The following is a 19645-nucleotide window of genomic DNA, read 5'->3' on the forward strand; positions in this document are numbered from 1 at the left end:
CAGGGCTTAGGGGGCTGGGGACAGAGGGGATGGGGGTGGGAAGGATACTGCAGTCAGGAAGGGAGCTGCAGCCGACTCAGTGCCAGTCCCTGTGGCCACCCCCCTCAGCTGGTCTCACCTGCCAGGCCAGGCCACCACCAAGCCAGGTAGGCACCCCCAGCCCGGCCTGCGATCACCTTCTGACATCACAAAGCACTTCCCCGTGACCAGCCACAGAAACATGGCATCACCATGCAAAACAGCCCCCAAAGCACATGATTATATTAGGTGATCTTTCAAGTGCCTCAAAAAAAATCCCTCAGCAAAAAAAAAAAAATCACAGATATTTATGGCCTTTCAATTGAAAGTGTCAGTAATTCCTACTAGACTTGAACTTACTGGGAGACCAGCTGGGAGTTGCCAGGGAGCCTTTACCCTCGGTTCAGAATCAGAAAACCCTCGGACTCTCTGGGTTGTCTCTGGGAGGGCTGGCAGAGGGCGGCATGCTCCCCAGCCCACAGCCTGCGCCCCCATGGCCCCTCCCCTCCCAGCAGCTGCCCACCCTGAGCCCATTCTTACACCTTCTGTGAGCAGGTGAGGGGCTGCTTCAGGACCCAGCATGCAACCCCACCTCTTGGGAGGGGCTGCCCTGCATCCCCCCTCTACCGCCCCCCATTCATGCTCATGGGACAAGGCTGTAGTACTTCCACTCTCTTACACGACAGTCTCCGAGAGACAAACACAAGAATAAAGTGTGGGTTCTAGTCTCTACCCCGCTACTCTGTGGTCCATGGACGCAGCCTCGGTGTCAGCTGGGAGCTTGTTATCGATGCAGCATCTCAGGCCCGTGCCTCCCCAGGCCCACGGGAGCCAGAATCTGCCCTCATCAAGTGCCCAGGTGATGTGTGTGCACACTGTGCAGCACCTGAAGGTAGAAGTCGAAGTGGTTACCCTCTGGGAGGGTGCAGATGGCAGCCGGAAGGGGTAGGAAGGACTTACAGCGCACTAGTAATGGTCTGCTTCTTGATCTCGAGGCTGGATCCACAGCTGAGTTTACTTTGTGAAAACTCATTGAGCTATATACTTAGGTATGCATATCTTTACTTCAATGAAAAGTAAAAAAGTAAATAGAGGAGTCTGGCTTGTCAGTCAGGGAAGGCAGCTGGGAGAGCTGAGGCTGAGCTGCGCATGCTCCTCCGAGCTGACGCTAGACTAGCCCTAGGAGGCCCTGTCTTCTCCTGTCTCTTCTCCTGCGCATGTTCCTCCAGTGGCTGACGACTCATGTCCATGTGTCCTCAGAGACCACCCCTGTGTCATCCCTACCTCCCTCATGGCCTGTCCAGAGGCCAGGCTGTGACTCAGGCAGGTTCTGAGTCTGCCCCTGACCATTCTAGCAGGGCAAGGCCACCTAAGGCCAGAAGTCGCCATGGCTATGCCTACACCCAACAGACCAGCACTAACCCCACTGGCCAGCCTCTTCTTCACCCCAACTTTACTCTGCTTCATTAGCGCTTCTCAGCGGTGTCCAGAGATGACCTCAATTACCCAGCCATAGTTCCATCGTTCTGTTCATTCCTTCCTTCCTTCATGTGAAAATGGCTAACTGAATCTTATGATGTGGCAGACACTAAGCGCTTTACACATGCTACCTCACTGAACCCTCACATCCCTGTTATTACCCCCACCTTAGAGGGGAGTAAACTAAGGTTCAGAGATGTTAAGCAACTTACACAGCTGGGAAGCAGTGGAGTTGGGGTTTGGATACGGGCAGTCTGAACCTCTCTCATGTGTGAGCCACTGATATGCTCCAGGGATACATCCAAAAAATCAGTCAGTGAGTACACTAAAACCTTCACTGTGTACCTTGAGAGGGTGAATGTTTATGGTGTGTGAATTGTACCTCAATTTTTGAAAATCTGAATGGACAAGGGATCTGAGCTGACCCCAACCCTCAGAATCTAGTTGATCTGTTTCTCCTGGTATATACCAGCTTTTAAAAAAATAAAAATATTTCTTGAGAAAAAAAAGATGAATGAAACATTTCAGGTGTCTTTGGAGTCCCACAGAGCTTTGGGTCCCTCAGATGTCCTGGGAGTCCTGACTTCAGCGCTGCCACTTGGCCGTGGTGACCGAGCTCCAGTTTTCTCTCCTGTAAAGTGGGGGCAGTGAGCTGGTCTGGCCGGGCCGTTGTGGGGGTTCAAAGGAAAGGCTGCACCCGGCAGCACCTGGCCTTGGAAAACCACAGGGGACAGGACTGAGTTTCGAGAGGGCGCAGGCTTGGGGCAGTGCTCCACGGCCGGGAATGTTCTGAGGGTGCCTGAAGCTGTAGATATCTCCGCTGGCTGGAATAGAAGACCCACCTGAGTCTTCTCATCTCTGGAGAGCCCCTCCCTCCCCCCCACTCCTGCTGGGGTTCCTGCCTAAGACTCTACAAGGAAAGCAGGTGCCCTTCCTCTTCTCCACCCTCCTTGCTCCCTCTCTGGGCTGCCAGGGGCTGGGATTCCTGAGCCAGGTCACTGTGTAAGCTGTGACAGGGCCTTCCCACCCCCTGGCACCCGGGTGCTGGCCCACACCCAGCACTGTCCTCACAGGCAGCTCCGTGCCCACGGGGGCCACGTTGCTATGGTGATTCCACTACCCACACAGTGTCCAGGGAGACAGCACGGTGTAGCTGGAGCTATTTGCAAGACTTGCTGAAACCAGGCTGGGAAGATTCCGGAAAGGGTCAGAAGGAACGGGGGAGGGGAACTGAGAGCTGCTGCTTCCCCAGCAGCAGCTGGGTGTGTGTGCATGCTCACATACCACCCACCGCCCTGTCCGAGTTATAGCGGCCCTTGCCAGCAGAGGCATGGGCCCTAGAGAGACACCAACTTGTGATTGCCATAGGTTTCTTCCTGAGGTGATGCTCACAGTTCATCTTTGTGTTTAGTTTCTATACTGAGCAGACTGAATCGTGACTCATATTCCACATCGGAAGCTGGCTTCAGGGTCTGCTGTGTCCTTTGTCCTGTAAGATTTCCTACGGAATACAGGGTGAAACCCAGGAAATTATACAGTGATGAGGGGAGAGATTTCCTACCCCTTTTCTCTCCCGCTCCCCACTCCCAGAGTCGCCCTGTGTTCTAGGCAGCCTGTGTGAATCGTCTCATTTAACACACACCACAGTCCTGCATCCATTGTGCCCACTTTACAGATGACAACGCTGAGGCTCAGAGACGCTAAGTCACTTGCCACGGTTGGAGCTAATGAGTGTAGGAGGAGGGAGAGAAACCTGGCTGTTGTTTGGGATCTGCGCTCACTGCACCAGGTGATATTGCTGCCACCCCTTCGCCTGCTGGTGGGAGTTTACTGGGGGAGCTTCCTAGGTCTGGAGAGAATGGAGAGACCAAGTCAGCAAGTGAACTAGAGCAGCTGACCCCCGAATAGCAGCTGGAGCACAACCCAGACTGCACCCACTGGGTCCCACTGTGTGGGCTCTAAACCCCAGAGCTTTCAGTTTCCCTTCCTGGGCAATACTGCAAATTATTAAAGAGGCGACCCCGGAGCACACTTGCGCTGACCCAATTCAATCCAGTGCCGGCAATGGATGCCTTCTCCCCACAGTCATGAATGTGGGCTCCCTTCTGCAGAGCCTCTGAAGCAGTCCTGACTGCAAATAAACGAGTCCTCGGGGGCAGGGAGAACCGGGCCCTCCCAGCCTCCCAGAGCCCTCGTGTGCAGAGCTAATGCTGGTTGTGAAGCACTTTATGGTTTATTCATACCGCCTCGCCAGGCTTCCCAGGACAGCCTTCCCCTCGCACAAATGAGCACAACTCCCAGAATAGAATGTCAGGCTTCATTAAAAGAAAAATCCCGGGTGTGGGGGACGTCCCTTTTTTGCTCTCCAGCCCGCGTCACACAGTGTTTCAGGGATTCAGGTCAAACCCCAGAAAGCACCTGGGCTTGAGAGCAGGGAGGGAAGTCAGGAGCTTCTCTCCAGGAGGGAGGGCCCCTCCGAGGGCAGGGGCCCAAGTCTCTCTGCACCCAACACCCAATGTCAGGCCAGCGGGCACGTGCCCAGGTGGCAGGCAGTGGGTGGCTGGCACACTGGGACAGGGTAGAGTCCTGCTGCCCTTATTCTCAGTGGGGAGACTAAAGTGGGTCCCTCAGCTCTCAGGGGTGCACCAAGGGGTCAGGGCACTGTGTCAATTAGAAGCCACCCAACCAGCCGTCACTAGCACTTTCACTGTGGTCTCCTCACACTTGGGGAGGGTGTTCCCGGGCACAGAGGGGAGAGGAAATCCTTGTTCTTCTCACTTAGCTTCCTCAGGGTGTCTCAGGAGCAGCCCCTGGCTCAGGCCTCACTGGTGCCCAGGAAAGCTGCCCACAGATACACACAGCACCCGGGAAAGTGCAAGGCCCCCCAGGGGACAATGATCATGCAGATGAAGAAATGCAGGAGACTTAATGGGCTTCACACCTTCCCTCAAATGAGCGAGACTTCCCCGTACTGAAGTCATTATCCTCATGCCTCGGGGTCACACTCTTGGAGGAAAGACCCACCAATTCACAGCTCAGCTTTGAACTCCAGCCACTCTGATGCCAGGCACGTGGGGTGGATGTGACTTCTAATTCTCTTTCTTAATCCCCAGAAGGGCAGAATAAATCAGGGGGGCCAATGCTGGGCTTGGAATACAAACTCTGAACAGGAAGCTAAAACTGAGTGAGTCCTGCCATGCTCAGGGTTTGACTGCCCTCCCATTCAAACCCCTGGTCCGCCCAGAGAAGACTGATGCCTGAGTACCCCCCTGACCTCACCACCCATCTGGGGTATTGGGGACACGACCCCCCACTTTTCAAATGGAAACTTTTGAACAACGTAAGTGTGTTTGAAAGGTTCCATCTCAATTGCTAAACAATTCACCTTGAAGTCACTGGGAAAATTAACGATTCCTGACTCCGTGTAAGAGTCAGTCCATCTAAGAATCTGCAGAAAACAAAGAGAATCGTAACATACAACATAGGATTCCAGGGGCTTCTCTTCTTTCCATCTGCTGTCTCAGAGCACAGGACGCCGATGCAGCCCAGAAAGTCCAGGGGGCAGTTGGTAACCTGCAGCAAGTATTAGGGATCCTCTAGGGGGCGACACTGAGACTTTAGAGCAGAAATGTAACCTAAAAGAGTCTGCTTTGCAAAAAGGGGGCCTACATTGCTCTCAACAATAAGGGAAAGAAAAAAATAAGGAGAGAAACATGGATCGGTTGCCTCTTGTAAATGTCCCGACCAGGGACCAAATCCACAATCCAGGTATGTCTCCTGACTGGGACTCAAATTGGTGACTTTTGCTTTGCAGGACGATGCTCAACCAACCAAGCCACACTGGGCAGGGCCCCAGTTATTTTTTAAATTTACTTTTAATTAAAAAAAAATAAAAAATTCTCACCTAAGAATATTTTTTCATTGTTTTTCAGGGGGTGGCGGGGAGAGAGAGGGAGAGAAAGAGACAGTGAGGGAAGGAGAGGGAGAGAGAAACATCAACCAGCTGCCTTCTTGTACGTGCCCCGACCAAGGATTGAAACTGCAACCTGGGTACACGCCCTGACTGGGAATGGAACCCTCAACCCTTCGGTCCACGGGATGCTGTTCCAACAAACTGAGCTACACCGCCAGAGCAAACCCAGTTTCTGTGAGATCACAGTAGTCGAAGTCCAGAAATAAATCTCGACAGGCCATCCTCACCTTGAAAAGCAAGCAAGCTGACACTACTTTCCACTGAGACTCAGTGCTATACATCGCCAACTGCAGACGTACAAACTCCTCACCACGACAACAACCACCGGGCAACACTTTAAAACATGGTCATCGATTTTCAAAATAATATTTCTAAAATATGATAGACAAGTTACACTGTTTGGGGCTTCCTTAAATACATGCATTTTCATTGGGGGAGGCAGTGACAGAGTCCTCAAGGGAGCCAAACGCTGGGGCTTGCCTGTGAAAAAACACTATTCTTTCACGTGAAACTAAAGACATGCCTAGGGTACGTATGTCTTTGGTATTAAATGTTCACGAGGGGATGATTAGTAAAGAAAGTCTAAAAAGGCTCCTTAAGGGGGGGCGGGACAGGAAACATGGTTGAGAAACACTGCTTAAGTACAGAACAAAAATTGGGGTCTTTTCCACGGGACTCGAGGTGACCTGCACAGGCTTCCCCCCTTGCCTCCCCTGACGGGCCCCAGGGTCAGTGGGCAGGTGTGTTCCTTCTCAAGTGGCCCTGGTGGTAGTTCTCCCCCGCTTTCCTCGGTTCCCAGCCATTCCTCAGTGGGCCGTCTTCTAGCAGGGCCTGTCAAACCCATACTTTCTTTCCTTGTGAAATACTCCTGCGCTTACAGAAGGTAAAGTATTCTTTAACTTTTGACAAAATTGCTCTTCAAGTAGAGTTCTCTCCATTTCCCCCCCAACACTCCCTCCCGCCCCAGCCGTCCCCACCTCCCGCCCTCGGATCCATACTCTTAATTTGACAGGGGGACATTTATAAGTCCGTTCTGCTCCGCAAGCAACAACCTACCGCCCCGCTGAATTGTGTGCACAGCTGAACGGATGGTCTTCTGCCTGTTTGTATACCTTCACGCCTTTCTGGGTTCGCACGTGTGCTTCTAATGGTTGAGGTCACCAAGAAAACCTTAGACCGAGTTCCACGGTAACGAGCAGAGTGACTTACTGTGCAGAGGGTTTCGAAGGTCTTCTCAGAGACAAAGGAGCCATCGAGGCCAAAGAGAAAGATGGATGCGTAGGACAGCATTCCTCCCAGGATGATGAGGTTGTTCATGTAGGGGCTTGACATCTTTATCAGCCTGGCAGGGGAAGGAGACATGGGGTTAACAGGACTGGTACGTAGCTGCTCCTCTGACCACTGTTTCGATGGTGTGCACGGTTGTGAGGGCTGGAAGGGGGAGAGAAAAAGGTAAGCCCTGGTCTCTTCCACTACTCCCTCCCCCTCCCCAAGACTGTGCCACCTACTGGGGGCTGTTTCCCTCACACAAAAGGACCCCAGACAGCTATCAATTCCTAGCTGTTGATTTTCCTGCCTCCTTGGTCAAGTTCGCCCACCACTTCTCTAGGGACAGCTTGTAACATCAGCTTCTTCAACCACTCATTTTTAGTTTACACAAAAAAGTTCAGTCAACAGGTTTCTGTGGCTGGGGCTGGGAAGATGTGCCAAATCTAGAGAATTCTGCATTCACATTCAGCACCCAGCAGCAGTGAGAGGGAAGAGGGCCCCACCACACTCCTGGCTGCGGAGTGGATCAGGTCTGGGAGGTCTGTCTCCTGGTGAGAATTCAGGTCTGCTCAGGAATTGTGGCGAGTGACCATCCATGCCGGCTGCCCGAAGCTCATGCTGTCCTGTGCGCAAAGAGAGCCACACATGTGGGTGACACACCTCTCCCAGTCACCAGGTGATGGAGGTGGATAACAGAGTCCTTAATCCCCACCCCCGCTGTCTGCTGTGGGGGCAGTTTTTACACTCCCAAATTCCACTCTTTTCTCTCCCTCCTGTCACAAATTCTGCTGTGGCTCCCAGCTGCCCAGCAAGACAGGACTGGGTTAAATCACCAACTGGCTCCCTGCACATGATCCACTCAGAACATCCTGGGTTTTCAGGTACCCCATGATTCAGGTGTTCTTTTGCAGGTTGTAATTATGGTCAATTGTTCCCTGAACATTTTCCTTTGCATTATGTACTTTTACTAATCCTTCCACATTCAAAGAGTGTAATGTGATATCAAAGTGGTAAAGAGAGAAAAAAGCCTGCTGTACTTTGTGGACCATTTTCTCAGTTGGGAGCGACGGGCCCAGTGCATGGCCCCTGCAGCTTCCAGAGGCATGCCATTGGCAAGGTGATTGGTGGCTGAGCTTCCTCACCTCTAACAGCACTGATCGCGTGGACTGGGACACCTGTGAAGCTGAGGTGAGACTGGGTTCCTGAATGTCCTTTTGCAAACCATGACCTGCTGAGGCCCTTTCATTCTTATTACCTCAGGGAGCCGAGGAGGAGAGAGACCAGGAGTTCGGCAGCCTTCCTGGAGGAGGGGGCCTTAATGAATAAGTAGCATTTAGGAAGATGGAAGTGAGGGGGGTTTAAATCTGCAAAGCCAGTCAAAAATTCACACAGATGCCAGCGTACTGGAAAGAGTAATGATCATTTTCCCCAGGAGGCCAAGATGGGTAGTTAAGAAATTAAAGGCGTTTAGGCTTAGGATGGGGCAACTCGCCGCTGTGATGGGCATTCTTGAAGCTTATAGGAAGGGACTCTAACGTTGAGACCCATGTGCCCAGGCCTTTTGCCAAATGCTCATCATTTAAGGTTTGTAGGGAGTGAACAAAAGTTGCTTCAATATATATACATATTTTTTTTGGTGGTAGTACATGTGCTATTGGTGATAAATAAAATTAAACAATAGGTGAATAAAACTTTTTTGTTCTCTAGGAAATAGGTTTGGCCTAAGCAGTAGCTACTGAACTGCACCCCTGCCCGCACCCCACCACAAAAACGACAGCAAAAACCGTCTAGCCCTTGGAGCTTCCTTCTTTACAGAGAGAAGGGAAACAGCTGTTCTCCTGGAACCAGGCTCACTGCTGGCAGCCCTGGAGGCCCCTCGACGAGGCTTCTGGGCACGATGGCGGAGCTGTGCTGCCCATGGGTGGGCACTGAGCCTGGGACCATGAAGGCCCTGCTCTAAGTCCCTGCTCGGCCTCTCCCCCAACAAGGCAGGGGGCTGGGATCAGGGATTTGCTGGGGAAATCACAGAAAATTTACTGGGCTTGGTAAACACCACCAACTGCGGTGGTGGCCTGTTCCACCTACAACTGACCCCCGGCAACTGACCAGAATAACTCAGACAGCGAGCTGCTCTCCTTGGGAGAGTGAAGGGCAAGTGTGATGGAAATGAAATCAAGGGGACAGATTCTGCCACCAGTGGCAGTGTGGCCTTGGACGGGGGCCCTGGTCCCCGAGCTTCAGTGCGAGATCTCCTCTGTAGTCTGGGGAGGGGCTTCCTGGACAGCAACGAGTTGTGCCCAGTGGCAAGTGCCCGGCCCGGACTCAGTGATCCCTGCTGGCAGTGCTCCCTAAAATGCTGGGGTTGGGCAAAGACACTGTGGGGTGCTGTCTTGTAGCTTTCTCCTCCTGGGCCACCACCAAGTGCACGAGCAGAGCCAATGCTCTGAGAAGGCCTCTGGACCTCTATCCTTCTGTTTCATTCCACCCCGCCTCCCCCCAACCCACCTGACCAAGGGCTCCTGCGCAATGAGCAGCCCTGCCTCTGTGTGGGCATGCGTGTGAGCATGCCCACGCACACTCGGGAAACATCTGATAACACCCCAGCAACTGGGCGGCATGCTTTAGAAAACTGCCCCGAGGTCTTCTGTGCCCCTGGAGAATCTGCCACGTGATGCTCCTACACTGTGTCCGTGAGGTTTTTCGCTCCAGGAGGCCTGGTCCAAGAGGAGGGTGTGAGCGACTTACTTCTGGTTCCGGTTCTTGATGTTGAAAAAGAGAAAAGCGCTGGCCATGATCATCCCCAGGATGGTGAGGGCAGAGAGGATGCTGTAGAGAGGCAGGGAGATCTTCCGCAGCTGCTCCAGGATGATGGTCTTGTCTTTCGGGGGTTCGGATCCTAGAAGACCAAAAAAAAGAGGCATCAGCTGAGCCCACTGAGGTCAGTGCCTGGGAGCCACTTGGCCTGGATTCCCTGACGTCTGGCCACGCCCCCCCCCCACCCCACCCCGTGCCCAAACTCCGTGTGGAGCGCGTCTACTGCGTGAGTGAGCGCTGGTGGTCGGCCAGCCTGCCCGGCAGGAAGCCTCAGCCAGGACTTCCTTCTTTCCCCTAGAGAGAATCAATAAAGGGTTTGTGATGCATTTAATAGCCATTAGAAAACTAGAATTTGATTTGGTCTAATTATCCTGTTGAAAAACCATTGCCATTCATCCCCAAAAGTAGCAAGTGGCTCAGCAGGGGCAGGGCTGGGTGCCAGAGCGGGTACCTGGGTGTCACCGGGAGTGAGGAACTTGGCTGTGGCTTCAAGGACTCTGTGCCAACACACGACAATGACCATCCCTCAACAGGGCGGATGCCCTGCCTGCCAGTTCCTCGGAGATGTGTGTGTGGGCTCTGGCTGTGGATTTTCTGCCTCAAGGACATTGTCATAACAGCTCTCTGATTTCCCATTTTCATAGGACTTGCTGACTGAGTGGGGCAGAAGCTACCTGCATGCCCCCCCCTCCCTGCTGTGCCAGGGCTGGACTGAAACTGTGGGGCTCTGCATTGCTGTGTGGTTGCAGAACCCTCCCTGCTCATTCTTCAAGGGCACTGGGGATGTGGGGAGCCCCGAGGGATGCAGGGCACACTCATCTGTATAGGAGCCGGCACAACTGTCCTGTTCCAGTTTTACCCGGTACAGGGTGGCGTGGGTGGACAGACAGAGGGACTCTCCCCACCCCCACTCCACTTCTTGCAAATCCTCTTTCTCAGCTGCTGTTTCAGGTCAGGTTTCTGCTGTAGAAGAACTGTGACATGCTGGGACCTTTCCCTCCAGTAGGCGTGTGTGGAGCCAGCCGGGCGCCTGGGCCTGGCTGAACCTGGGAGCCCCGAGGAGCCCCTCCGGGATCACGATGACTGCCCCCCATCAGGCTCTGCCATGGGTGCCAGCCTCCTGATGCCTCTCTTCCCTGGAGAAAGGCAGAGGAGGGGCAGACGCTGCAGGGGTTGAGAGCTCTCCCGAACATCTGTGTTTAAAAAACTCGGCTAACAAGTTCAAATGTGTTTGGAAACATCCAGCAGATAAGAGGCATTTGAACCATCTCGACAGCCTAGGGAAGTTGCCAGGTTCGAAAGTAGCTAGAAACCTGCTGGCGTGGTGAATGTAAGGCTTTGAGCAGTTCCAAGTAAAGAGGTTTTTATAAGGGGTAGCTTCAAGGACTAAAAAGTCAGAGCAAAAGCAGACGTGAGGTGACAGATGTAGCCCCATCTGTAGCTTCCCGTGACAGCTCAACATCTGGAAACTTCCTCCCCACCCCTCTTCCTCCTCCCTCCGCCCACCTGTCCTCTGGGCTGCAGGAGGCCAGCTGGGGTGACGTCTGGCTCCCAAACACCAGAGCCATCGTGGGGGCGCCCATGAGCTCTTGGCTGGAGAAAAAACCCTCTCCGGGCGCTGAGAAAGGGGGCGAGGTTCGGATCAAATGCTGCACGATGACCGTGACCGCTAGTTGTTTGTGTAGAAACAACTTCAGAAAGTTGACAACGGCTCCTCCTCCCCACACTGCCTTCCCTTCCCCGGGAGGGGGTGCCTCCCCAGGGTGCATCTCAACTGAGACATCATGGAAGCCACGTGGTCAAGACTTGTCAGAAGTGCTGGTGACAGCGGTGGCCCTGAGTTTCCATTCTTGCCCCTCATTTGGTCCACCCACTCATTATTCATCCACTTCCGCCAGTCCTTCACCTTTCACCGCTCCTTCATGCACCACCATTCACGATGGTCAATGTCATTAATACCCACCTGCCACCACCAGGCCCAGGGCTGGGCACCAGCCATTGGAAGACAAACAAGACAGTCCCTGTCCTCAAGGAACATACACACTAGCCACGGGCAAAGAAAAAGGCAGTGACAAGCAATAACATTTACTGAATGCTTACTATGGACTAAGCACTTCATAGGGGTTTTTCTCAGTCAGCCCACCCAAACATCTCCTGGGTAGAAAAGATGATTCTATTCTTGGTGGGCGGAGTGGGAGTTGGCAACAGTGTTCTAGGTGTTAAATGGCTTTTATAGCCCATTAAGTGGCAAAGCTGGCAGGATTTGAACCCCAAATACCTAACTCTGAAGCCTGTGCTCCATCTGACACCATGTAATCTGCCTCCGATGCCAGCCTCTAGGTGGCTGATACCATCAGGCACCAGGAGGCCTGAACAGGAAGCACGAAGCGGGGTGTAGCTTGGCCTGACGGAGTCAGCAGGGGCTACAGAAAGGACGATGAGCAGCTGGTTGTTCACCAGGAAAACAAGGAGGAAAGGGTGCTCTGGGCAGGGAGCCCGGCGGAGGCAAAGGCATGGTGGTGTTTGGGTACATTTGAGGAACTGTAAGCCGTTTGGTTGGGAAATCTGAAAGGGAAGGTGGAGAAGTGAGGAGGGTCCCTTCGTGGAGGCCTTGGCGTCCCCACCACAGAGTGAGGCCCCGTTTTGTGAGCAAAGGGCGCCAGAAGGGCTCTGAGCAGAGGCAGGGCACCGTCAGCATGACATGATGGCGCAGGCACGACTGTGGGGGCAAAATGGGCCGCAGGGGGTTAAGACCGGTGAAACCATCCACCCATCCATCCCTCCATCCATCCACTCGATCATCCCTCCATCCATCCACTATTTCAGTGACTCATGTGTTCACCTGTTCATTCATTTATTCACCCACTGACCCATCCGCTCACTCGATCAACCATGTATTCATTTTTTCCTAAAATATCACTGATTATTCAACATGTGCCAGACCCTGGCTGGTGCCTGGAATTTAAAACCAAACAGGATCCAGTCCGAAAGCTCATGGTCCAACAATCTAGAAATTTCAATACAAAGTGACAGTGGCCATGGTAAAGGCAGAGACAACCCCCCCCCCACCGCCCCCCGCCAAAACTGTGAAAGCCAAGAGAAGGGAGCCATTAACCCATTTGGGGGCAATCAGGGAAGCCTGCACAGAAGAGGTGTTATTTGATCTGGTTCTAGAAGCTGAGGAGTTCTTCAGCTGAAGAATCTCGAGCGGGAAGAGTAGCATGTGGAGAGGCCTTATTACCAACCCAACCAAGTCCTCTCCCAGGGGAAGAGACCGAGCTGGATTTAGCTGGACCAGGTTTAAAGAGAATGACTCCAGGCCGTCCTCTGGTTTAACACAGATGCCCTGGCAACAGCCAGCACACATCCAAACTCCAGTGACCCATCTCAGGAGCTGGGATCCAGCTCCCGCGTGAGCGATGCAGACCCTGTGCTCAGTGAGTGCATGTGCTGAGAGAAGAGGATGTTCCCTCCTCCCCACAACATCAGGGACTCTGAGCGCATCTTTAATCCTCAGATAAGATCCAAGCTTGGGAGCAACTGAGCAGACCCCCTCCTCCGAGAAGCCCACCTGCCTTACCTTGGAACCTAATGGTGTCGTTGATGATCTCCAGTGTGTCGGCCACAGCGTTGTACTCTCCCACCTTCACCTCCCTGCTGTCTGTGGGGAGCAACAGAGAGTGGCTGGTTAGACCCGAGCCCCGTGTGTGTGCCTGGGCGCTCCTCCCTAGCTCCGGCTCTCCCCACAGGCCCTGGCGATATTCTTGCAGGCCTTTCCTGTCCCCAGGTAGAATCACAAAACTTCTGACCTGACCTGGACTGGAATGAATACTCTCTCACTCTGTCTCGTCAGCTGGTTGTCTGTCCTTTGCTGTGCGTGTACAGATGGCGAGCCCACTCCCCCACACCAGGATTCTCTGCCCGTTACCCAGTCCTTCCTGGTCACTGAGCTGAGTGGCCTCTCAGTAATGTCCCCCTGCCGTCCAACTCTGCCCTCTGGGACCACCCAGACTACCTCTGCTCCCTCTGCCCTAGAGCTTGAAGACAGAGACAGATCACCCCCTGACACTAGCCCCCCACCCCCTTACTAAACATCATGTCTGCTTCCCACCCCACCCAGGCCTTCCTTGGGCCACACTCCACAAAGTCTCTGTCTGCCTGGTGGAGTGTAGACCCAGGGCTGACCAGTGCCCTTCAGGTGTGAGCTGGTCAGCAGCACGTAGAGGAGACCATCCCCTCCTTCATCCTGCACGTTTCGTCTCTCTTGATGCATTCTGAGGCGGATTAGCATCTTTCAGAGGACACGCTGCCCTGCTGTCACACTGGGGGCAGTTTCCTGCACATGCACTTGGGCAGGTGTATTTCTAGACCAGGTGATACACTTGAATTTACCTTCATCCTAGATACTATTCTGGACCCGGGTGGTGGCAGGAGGAATGGAGACTAGTAATGAGATCTGACAATGGTTTCTTTTTTCCCAGGTAAAATCTGGACAACTGGGTGATCAGTGGGTGGGAAAGATGGGGAGCAGGGGAGTGACGTGAGTGCCTGGGGGGCCCGGATGCCATTCCCCAAGTGGAGAAACCAAGAGGAGAGCACTAATGCAGAAAGATGATAAGCTCCCATTTGAACGTGCTGAGCCTGAGGCACCTACGGATCATCAGGGCGGAGACACCCTTGACTCTGGGCTGCGGAGAGGGACGTGGGGCCGTCAGCATGCAGCTGGGAGCTGAAGCAGAGGGCAGCGAGGGCACTGCCATGGACAGGGCTGAGGGAGAAGTGAAGAGGACCAAAGACACACTCTTGGAGAGCACCAGGCTCTGGGGGACACTGGGAAGAGGTGGCCAGGATACCAGCAGAATGGGCATTGTAGAAGCCAAGGAAAGGGGCGATCTCACCATGGAGCTGGCCAGCAATGCAACGTGCCGCCGAGAGGCAGGGACGATAAGCCCCTAGAGCAGGGGGTCAGTGGATTTGGCATCTGGGGGATATTGGTGACCACAGGTAAAGCAGACCCAAGGAGAGGTGGGGTTAGAGGCAGAGGACCAATGGGAACAAGTGTGGGAGCAGAGAAAGGAGCCCCCAGGGCAGAGCAGGCTTTGACAGGGGTGGGGAGTGGGCAAGGAGGGACTGAGAGGATTCACTGAGCCCCATGGTGCGCCTGGATCCAGGCTGGGGATTTTCTACGCCATTTTCCACTTCTCACAGTTGAGTGGAGTAGGTGGCTTCAGTTCCACTTTACAGATGAGGAAACTGAGGCTTGGGCAGGTTGTGGCTTTGACCAGGGTCCCAACACTAAGAGCCAAGTCCAGGTTCAAAGGGAGAACTCTTCCTTGACATGGGGCTGTGTGGATGGGATCCCTGAGAGGTGACAGTTTCGAGTGGAGCTGACCACTCCACAGGCCCCGGTGCCTCCTGAGTATATTAACTGCAGAGAGGAATGCCCATCCGCAGGGCAGGCGGGTCCCCAGAGCTGTAGACCCTGGTCCTCAAAATGCCCAGAGGTCGTAAAGTGACGTGCACTCAGAGGGACTGCCTGCCTGGCTCTGGCTCTAAGTGAAATGCAGGTGCCCTGCTGGCCCCTTAAAAGCATTTGGGAGATGGAACCAGGAATCCCATTGGCTGGCCACCCTTCTGCCTGCATTCCTCTGACAGTGGGATGGAAAACAAGGCTGTAAAAGTCACTTCCTTCTCCCACAAAGGTCTCCCCACCAAAAGGAGGGGAATCACACTGTGCTGGCGTCTGTCACTTACCTGGGTCTCCCAGCCCCTAAATGTCACATTAGCAGACCCTGCTGGGAGTTCCAGCATCCTGGCTAGGGCCTTTTTGAAGTCTCAGTCTTGATAGCTCCTGTTCCCCCCACTGCCACCCTGAATGGGAGGCCCTGATTTATTTATTTAGTGTGGGGAGGCAGTGCATGAAATATTAAGGCTGATCGGAATAAATCATTGGAGCCGGGAAGTGGTGTGGCTGGCCCCCGCCTTGCCCCCAGCCACACAGCCCACCCCTCTGATTCACAGGCCCAGCTGTAGGTCCCATGGCACCAAAACATACTCAGCTTCCCACCATGACCATAATCACCATAATCTCTTCCTGGGGGCGGTGCCTGGAGGCTCATGGGCACTTCACACCTTGCATTTAAGGGCTCATAGCAAACCTTGGGTCCGGTATAATTCACCCCAGTCTGTAGATGAGGGAGGAGCCTTGCAAGGGTTAAATGCATGCTCAGGGCCGTGTGCTGGGCACCAACCAAGTGGGCACCTGAACTTGGGTCCCGTAGTTCTGAGTGCAGAGCATGTTCCCCACCCGTACTGAGCAGGGCTGCTGGTCACTCAGCCCGCATTTACTGAGTGCCAACTGCACGCCAGGCCCAGCCTGAGATATTTCATAATAAACAGCCCCTCAAAAGTATCAGTGTAGGTGGTGGAAGATGAGGTTATTTCCTCATCCTTGACTGAGGAGGCCTAGGACACCTGTGCTGGAGTCCGGAGACACAGAGATTAAGAAACATTCATTATCTCTGACATTGTAGTGTAGCGACTGAAGCCCCGCCCAGCCCCACCAGGGAGGTAAACATTACTCCCACGTGCGGACAATATTTCCCTCCCAGCTTGCACCCTGTAAGCAGATGTAACTTTCAGGGTGGGGGCTATGAGAGTAAGAGAGGAAAATAAAGGCAATTTCTGGCTTGGACCTAACTAATAGTAAGTGTTCAATAAATTAGAGTTATTTGAGTCATTTGAGTCATGATAAAAGTCACTGTGGACTACTTGCTAGGTCCCCAAACGCTCCTCATGTTTTCTTTCTGCTATTGATTCCCCGCAACGGTCCCTCTGCTTGGAAGGGGGCCTTCTCCCTCTCCCAAACCAACAAGTCCAAACTTTATCTGCCTCTTCCAGGAAGCCTTCCCAGAGCACTGCTCCTCCCCGTCCAGCACCTCATCTTCTGTGAGCTCAGGGCACTGGGTGACAGCCGCTCATGTTGGAGCGATGCCCCAGGTGTGCCCAGGCCTTGTGACTCCTGCCGGCTGGCAGGTTCCCGAGTGGAACCTGAAGTCCTGCTTCTGATGTCCGAGTGGCATAGAGTCTCACCCCCTACACCCTGCCTGGAGCCCCTCCCGGGTCTGAAGGCAGAAGAACAATGTTCCCTGTGTTCTTCCATCCACCATGGCCCTGGGGTGTGGCGACTGTGATAGGCACCTGGCACCTCCAACTTCTAACTCTTGCGCTGCTTGCTAACTCCATCGTACAAACAATGCTAACCACGCACTTGCATACAACTGGCCTGTGGACTGGGGGATTTGCGGGCAGACAGAAAGCTCCACTGGGGGTCGGGAGGTGGGGGTATTGGGCAGAGGGAGAGGGGCTGCAGCACTGGGACTGTCACTGCGGACCACCCTGCCCCATGCGCTCTGCTGCAGGTCGTCACTGACTCACTGTGTGGCCCTGAACAGATCATTCTCTGTCTCTGGGACTCAGTCTCTCCATCTGCAAGCTGCGCTGCAGGGGGTCCAGTGGCTCTCAGCCCTGGCCAGGCACTGGGGTGACCCGGGGAACTTCTAGAACATAGAGATGACTGGTCCCGGGGTGGACCTGTGATATCAGAACCCCTGAGGGTAGATCCTGGGTGGCAGCATTTTTAAAGGCCCCCTAAGTGGACCCTAATGCACAAGAGAGGTGAGAACCACCAGATTATGCTGAGGGCTCTTCAAGCGACACTTTCTGTTCTCAGAGGCTAAAAATACCAAGAAACCAAGGGCCCCCTTTCCTGCAGAACGGCACTGGTTCCTTGCCGTGGGTGAACAAGGAGCGCTCTCTTTTACAGTGCACTACTTCAAACCTCGGATTTGGATGGTGGGTCCCACTGGTGAAGATTAGACTGCTAAAAAGAAGTCCCGTGTGAAAATGCTCACTGGCCAGGGGCCTTCAAGCACCCACGAGGTGGCTGGGGAATGGCTGTAATCACAGGGTGACGCTTCCTTCCTCCTGCCCCACAGCAGCCAGCCGGGTGGGAGGGCCAGTTGTAAGGTCACCGACCTCCTGCTTGGCTGGGTCCCCACATCCTGCTGCAGGGGCTCTACTCTCCTCAGCCCCAAATGCCCACAGGTCCCCATTGGCTCCACATCTGAACTGAGAAAGCTCTGACTGGGAGGCAGACGCTTGGAGCTCGTCTTAGCTTTGCCATCCACTCTGAGAGGAGCCCTGGGCAGGGCCCGCTCCTGCCTGGGTCTCCCTCCAGTGAGAGGGCTGGGCGGGGAGATCGCTGCAGCTTCCAACTCTTGTTTGGTGATTCTGCTGCTGCTGTGAAGGGTCATTCGAAGCTGAAAGCTGTTCCCTGAGGCTTCCCCTCACAGGTCCTGGCCCTGTGTAGGGGCCGGGCATTACATCAGCTCCGGCTCCTGGCAGTTCTTCAGAGATGGGAACGTACTAATTTCAGGCCTTGATTCTGCTCTTTGCCAGGACGGCCCACCATTCCGCGGGAAGCCCACTGCCACCCCCAGTGTGGTCCCTGTGGAGAGAACCTGTTGGGTCACTCCTCTCCCTGGGGGTGGCAGCAGACTGAAGCAGCACTGAGCAGAGAGGGACTTGAGCTCCCATGGCCTGGGCCCTCACACACCCGTGTCTGTCTCCCCAAATAACGTGTCCCCGCCACAATTTTAATAAGTTAACTTCACTGACTGTTGTTTTGAGATTTTTTTTTAACAGGCCAAGGGGACACTGGCCAAGGACAGATTTGTCCATTGGCTCACTCAGACTGGCCCAAGGGCAAAGCTAAGTACCTGAGGGGACACTGGACACAGACGAGTACAACAGGTTATCTGCACCCAGGAGGCTTCTTTTCTCTTCTTCTTGCTAACTCTCACTAGTCCTCCAGAGCACGTCTCCGGTGCCACCTTTCCCAGGGAGCCTTCCTAGAATCTGGTAGGTGGAGCCAAATGCCCCTCCTCTAAATGCCCTCAGGTATCATACCCAGGTAGGGTCCTGCGTCTGCTCCTAACTGCGTCCAGGGCTCCCGGGGGCAGCTCCCTCGGTGCCCAGCCAGCACCTGGCATGCAGGTGCCAGGAGATGATTGTTTGGCAACTTCAAAAGCCCAAACCATAGGACTCAAACCAAAAGGAATGTAACCACATCAAAACTGAGAAGTTTTGTTCAGCGAGGACTTAAAATTTATAGACAAGTAACCAAATGGAGACGTTTGCAAAGCCTAAAGTCTAATGAGGGACTGATACCTAGATTACATAAAAAATAAAAAAAAACCCTCTTGCAAATCAACAAGGAAAATACAGTGCCCCCAAAATAACAGGGGTCAAAGGATTGGAGCAGACGATGAACACACGTCTGATGAGCACAGGAAGGAATGCCCACACCATTAGTAAGCAATGAAATAATATCTCAAACCACAGCACGATCCTACTTTATACCTATAGACTGGCATGAGTGAGAGGTCTGGGAACACCAAGTACCAGCGGGAGGTGGGCACACAGGAGTTCCCGCGCTGGTGGGAGTGGAGACAGACACTGAAACAGATCTGGCAGGTTCTAGGCATGTTCAGTGTCCACACACCTTCCAACCCGACAACTCTGCCCAGTTGGGTACATAAGGGGACATGTACTAGGACCCTCATTATTTGCGGAGGCAGACAGTTGTGGTGAGCTGGGTGTCTGCCGCTGGGACAGTGGGTAGGTGCAGGCGGGTATGCCCCCTGGGCCGTGCAGTGAAAGCCACGGGCTAGGTGCACACCCAGGAACATGGAGCATCTCAGAAAACAAAGTGCTGAGTGGAGGGGTGGGGGGCGACAAACAGGAAAATACGTAATAGGGTCGCAATGACATAAATTCAAAATACAAAGTCCGGCAGAAGTGACGCCTGCTTAAGTGTGGTTGCTGGGGTAATAACATGGGTGTGATCATTTGTAGTTTTAATTTGAGCATTCCACCTAAAAGGTCACATGCTGTGCTTGAGGGTGACACTGTTATGTTACAGAATTACATGCTCATGGTTTTGTAATAAAGGGGGGGCATTATTTGTGCTGGACCCTGTACATACACAAAAAACAGTAATATACCACCTTTTGTAAAAACACATGCAAA

General features: G+C 53.6%; 1 protein-coding gene across 1 annotated transcript in view; it reads right to left on the reverse strand.

The window, feature by feature from the left end:
• Window positions 1-19645, reverse strand: part of GABBR2 (gamma-aminobutyric acid type B receptor subunit 2) — a 337904-nt gene that overhangs the window by 70229 nt on the left and 248030 nt on the right. Inside the window, exons 9-11 of the mRNA XM_037035951.1 lie at window positions 13134-13214; window positions 9485-9635; window positions 6680-6812 (exon numbers count right to left, since the gene is read on the reverse strand). Coding sequence (XP_036891846.1) covers window positions 6680-6812; window positions 9485-9635; window positions 13134-13214 — 365 coding nt within the window. The remainder of the gene's footprint in view (window positions 1-6679; window positions 6813-9484; window positions 9636-13133; window positions 13215-19645) is intronic.

This window comes from Sturnira hondurensis, unplaced genomic scaffold (genome assembly GCF_014824575.4).
Source record: "Sturnira hondurensis isolate 20B ecotype Veracruz unplaced genomic scaffold, ASM1482457v3 Scaffold0022566, whole genome shotgun sequence".
Taxonomy (NCBI): domain Eukaryota; kingdom Metazoa; phylum Chordata; class Mammalia; order Chiroptera; family Phyllostomidae; genus Sturnira; species Sturnira hondurensis.